The following is a 4,793-nucleotide window of genomic DNA, read 5'->3' as shown; positions in this document are numbered from 1 at the left end:
AAAGTCTGTGCCAGGTGTAATGGCACACACTTACAATCCTAGTTACTCAAAAGGCTGAAGGAAGAGGATTGCAAATTTCAGACCAATCTGGGCAATTTAACAAGACCATTTCTCAAAATTAAAAAAACAAAATTTAAAAAGGGCTGGGGCTATAGCTTAGTGTTCCCTAGATTCAGCCCATGAACCACAGTGAAACAAAAATTATTTAGGACTAGGCATGTAGCTGAAGTGGTAGAATGAGTACTTTGGATGTGCAAGGCCCTGGGTTTGATCCCAACTTCAAAAATACATACATACATACATACATATATACCCTGTTTTCTGATCGGTAGTGGTCCTACTGAAATCTCCAAGGCACATAGAAAGAGTACACTGTCCCCTTAGAGTACCTAGCTATTATTGATACACAGGTACATACAACTTCCCCTGTGATTAAAGAAGTCAAAGACAATGCCTTTCCTCATTCTTAGTTAAAGAGAAAGGAAGACATTCTTCTCATTCTTAAATTTTAGTGGACCTTGATTTCATATGGGTTAGGGAAGAAAAGGAAGTCTCCAAATCTGTTCTAGGTGTGAGAAGAAGGGATGTGACAAAATAACTAAAGGAACAATGGCAATTTTAGTCATAAAAGATAAAAGAAAAATTAAATCCATATTATACTAAACACAATAGTAAGAAAAACTCATCATCAGAAAACTTTTTTTTCCAGAAGTGGGGATTGAACCTGGAGTCTCCATACTGAGCTACATGCATACTTCTTTTTATTTTCAGAGAGGGCACTGATAGACTGCCTGTTAAGACTTGAACATGAGATATTCCTACTTCAGCCTCCCAGAAAGCTAGGAATTACAGGCATGTCCCACCACGCCTCTAAGACAGCCCTTTTATATAACTGCAGCAAAGATATTTAACATAGGAAATTCAATGAAAGACTACAAGAAAATAAAATAGCAATATTTTGTGTTTATGAATCATTCTAGGAAGAAGCAATAGCACATTTTACATTAACATCAACTGAAAAATTTAAAATACGACTTTCTACTTCTCTTGATTAGTCTGATTTTTAAATTTCAAAAAGGGAGCCAGGCATGGTAGCATACACATGTAATCCTAGCACTCAGAAGGCTGAGACAGGAGGATTGCCACAAAATTCAAGTCCAGCCTTGCCTACACAGTGAGTTCAAGTCTAGCATGAATTACATAACGAGACCTAGTCTCAAAAGCAGCCCCCCCACAAAAAAAAATCAAAGGGAGGTCACAAGTGTTTTGAATTTACATAACCAGTTCAACTCTTCATACAACTTACCAAGATCATGACAAAGCCCAGCAATCTGAACACAGAGAATATCTCGCTCACTTATCTGTAGCTCTGGTTGTTTGTCACACAGTTCACGAACTAGACATCCAGCCAGATATCCAACCCTGGAGAGAGAGACAGACAGAGACAGAGAAGGAGGGAGGAATGGCGGTGGTGGGGGGGGGAGGGAAAGAAGTCATTCTTCTATTTGAAATATTTCTGGAACTCAAGAATTTCAATACATTTTACAAACATTCTAGTACATCTTATGGAAACTTTACAAAATATCTATTTTAGAAAACACATATAGAGGCTGGGGATTTAGCTCAGTGGCACAGAGCCTGCCTGGCAAGTACAAGGTCGTGAGTTCGATTCCTGGTACCAGAAAAAAAAACAAAAAAAGAAAACACATATAAAGAGAATCCCAAAAGCAGGACCTCTGCCTAATATCACTAATCATTATGAAAATGCAAATTAAATCCACAATGAGATATCTCCTTACACCCAGCAGGCCATGATCATAATAACTCAATAACACAAAATAACCAGTGCTGGGCAGGATGTGGAGAAACTAGAACCCTTGTGCACTGTTTATAGAAACATATGTGGTATAGCAGCTGGGTAAAACACTATGGAGGTTCATAAAAAATTTTTTGTGACAGGGTCTTGCTATATAGTACAGGCTGGCCTTGAATTCACAGTGATCCTTCTGCCTGAGCCTCCCAAGTGTGCCACCACGCCCAGCAAAAAAGCTTATTAAATTAAAAAATAGAATTAGCATAAGACACAGCAATTTCACTTCTAGGTACATACCCGAAAGTACTGATAGGGGGATCATGAAATATCTGTATACTTAAATTCATAACATATCCACAGTAAAGGGGAGGTAAAAACAACCTACGCCCATCAACAAATGAATGGGTAAATAAAATGTGGAACAAACACATTCGTACAAAAAATATTACCCAGTTTTTAAAAAGACAGAAGCTGGGGATGGTGATGCATGCCTATAATCCCAGCACTGAGGAGGCTGAAGGCTGGAGGATTGCCATGAGGTTGAGGCAGACTTAGGATACAAAGTACTATTGTAGACAGCTAAACTGGTTTTAAAAATTACAGGCAGTTAGATGGGGGTGGGCCCTCAACACAGAAGACAATTGCTGCGGAAGTGACATTCACTGCAGGTCATTCAAGAAAAAGAGGAAACCTTTACACCCACATACTTCCTCTAGAGATGAACAGCAGCGATTGATATTCTAAACAGGAATCAAAGTGGGTTGGAGAGGAAACCTCCCTAGCCATATTACCTAGGAGACTATCTTGTGGTAATCTTATTTGTTGATCATAGTTTTGTCCCACCTCATGCCCACCTTCTGACTTTCCATTGGATCAATATTACCTAAGTGACTATACTTGTAATCTTATTGGTTGACTACAGTTCTGTCCCACCTTGAACCCGCCTGACCTCATGGCTGTGCGCAACGAACACCTTTGAGAAGTAGGGTTGGCTGGCCACCCACTTTCTGGGCCCCTTTCTATCTCTCTTAGAAGCTTTCTTTCTCTCAATAATTCTTCCTACTCCTAATCTCCATTGCTCCTAGAATTTATTCCTCGATTTTAAAGAACATAAATTCGGTGACATCTAACAGGTTGGGAGTTATATTTCCTTTATATTTCTTGGAGGTCCATATATCATATACCCTATATATCAGTACCAAGTTCAAGGCCATCCTGGACTACATAGTGAAACCCTGTCTCACCAAAAGCCAAAAAAGAAGGAAATTCCAGCTGAGATAAACAAAATAAAAACCCTCTGCCATATAAATAAAACTCACATACAGGAAGACAAAACTCTATAGTAGTCACTTAGAAATACTTAGAAAAGAAAAATTTCACAATTATTCATTACCTTAAGCTTAAACACTGGCCTTTTTATTTGCTTATCATTTCTTTTGTGGCACTGGGAAACCGACCCAGGGCCTCACGTATGAAAGCAAGCCCTCTGCCCCTGAGCTACACCTCCAGCCGGCAAACAGTGACCTTAAATACGGGTGAAGATGTAAGGGTGGAGTGGCATGAAGCTGAGGCAGGAGTACCACTTTAGCCCAGGAGTTAGAGACCACATTTAAAATAATAAAAAAAAGAAAAGGAATTATGACATATGCTATTGTTGTGCCAAAGGCGCTTATTTAATCACCGCAGAGGCTGGATGCAGAGGACAAGCAAGTTCGTTGGGGGCCAGCAGTGGGCACCCAGTATATGACTGAGCACAGACTCCAAAGGGGAGGAGGGGAGAACAGTTACACAGTTCTAGTTGGAAGTCTACTTCTGAGTCCGTGGAGCAGGTGGTACTGATATGATTTAGTGCAGCTATCAACAGGCTACAAAGCATGGGTTTAGCTCCTGACAGAGGAACAAAGGTGTTTGACATTTTACACAGGGGACAAGCAGTCTTATGACAGAGCATGGGGTGGTTTCAGGTTAGGTAACTATGACAACATTTACAAGAAACGAACTTAAGGAAATGAAACTTAAGCTTTAAAATGGCACTAGAACACAAAATGGTATCGGTTTAGTTTTCTTTCCCATATCACTCTCCTCTCAAGGACACTCTCCCCTTATTAAGCTGGTTAAGTATCCTTAAATTTATCTACATAGCTTGATACCCAGGATTTTCTGCCAACACCAGAAATTGTACTTGGTCCAGTCTAGGTTGGATTCTCCCTATCACCCTTTTGATTAGGCAGGGCCCAATCACAAGTAAGGCTCTACAGATCATGAAGGGCCCTGCCAGACTTGTCAGTAAAGAAATTAACCAGGGATTCCAATTGTACATCTGGGCACACCACCCTTGGGAATTTTGGTGGTCTTTTGCTCTCTTGTTGAGGCGCTGACAGACCCTGGCTAAATTCTATCTGATGATTCCAGATTTATTGGCATAAAAACAGCATTTTTTAAATAAGCTCCCAGTGGTTGTGCTGGTGGTGGTAGTTGGTGAGGGTCCAGCTCTGAATTGGGACAAGGTGTGGACAAATTGTCCTGAAGCCCAAGACCTGACCTTACAGGGGAGCAGATCGAGGACCAGATGACTTTACAAATAGTAATAAACATTTTTGGGTCATCTCTTAACAAATAAAGTCTAACTCATCCATGGAGTCACAGCCTTTGGCCTGGTCTCCTGAGCAAAAATAAATCCCAACTGGGTTTATCTCCTCTTTTAACCTTTTGTTAGGGCCCCACAGGCAGGAAAGGCTCTCGATCCTTGTAAGGGTCAATGACTCTCAAGGGGTGTCAACCCTCCCAGTCAAATAGTCTCATTTAGAATTGCTCCCCGGATATCCTAGTCATTATGAACTTTTAGACCAGTTCAGTGGTCTGACCTGACCACAGACACAAGGAGCAGGAAGAGGGTCCAGCCTGAACTGCATAGCAAGACCCTATCTCAAAAAGACACACACACACACACACACAATATATATATATATATATATACACA

The 4,793-nt window shown here is 40.6% G+C and overlaps 1 protein-coding gene across 1 annotated transcript in view; it reads right to left on the bottom strand.

Moving 5' to 3' along the window:
* The window catches only part of Samhd1 (SAM domain and HD domain 1), a gene marked incomplete in the record, with an annotated part of 66,570 nt that overhangs the window by 36,162 nt on the left and 25,615 nt on the right, over positions 1–4,793 (bottom strand). Inside the window, 1 exon segment of the mRNA XM_013514015.1 lies at positions 1,307–1,422. Coding sequence (XP_013369469.1) covers positions 1,307–1,422 — 116 coding nt within the window.

The sequence above is a fragment of the Chinchilla lanigera genome, unplaced genomic scaffold (assembly GCF_000276665.1).
Source record: "Chinchilla lanigera isolate Chin_1 unplaced genomic scaffold, ChiLan1.0 scaffold00021, whole genome shotgun sequence".
Taxonomy (NCBI): Eukaryota; Metazoa; Chordata; class Mammalia; order Rodentia; family Chinchillidae; genus Chinchilla; species Chinchilla lanigera.
The sequence above is the reverse complement of the archived record's forward strand: the minus strand, read 5'-3'. Positions and strand labels throughout refer to the sequence as shown.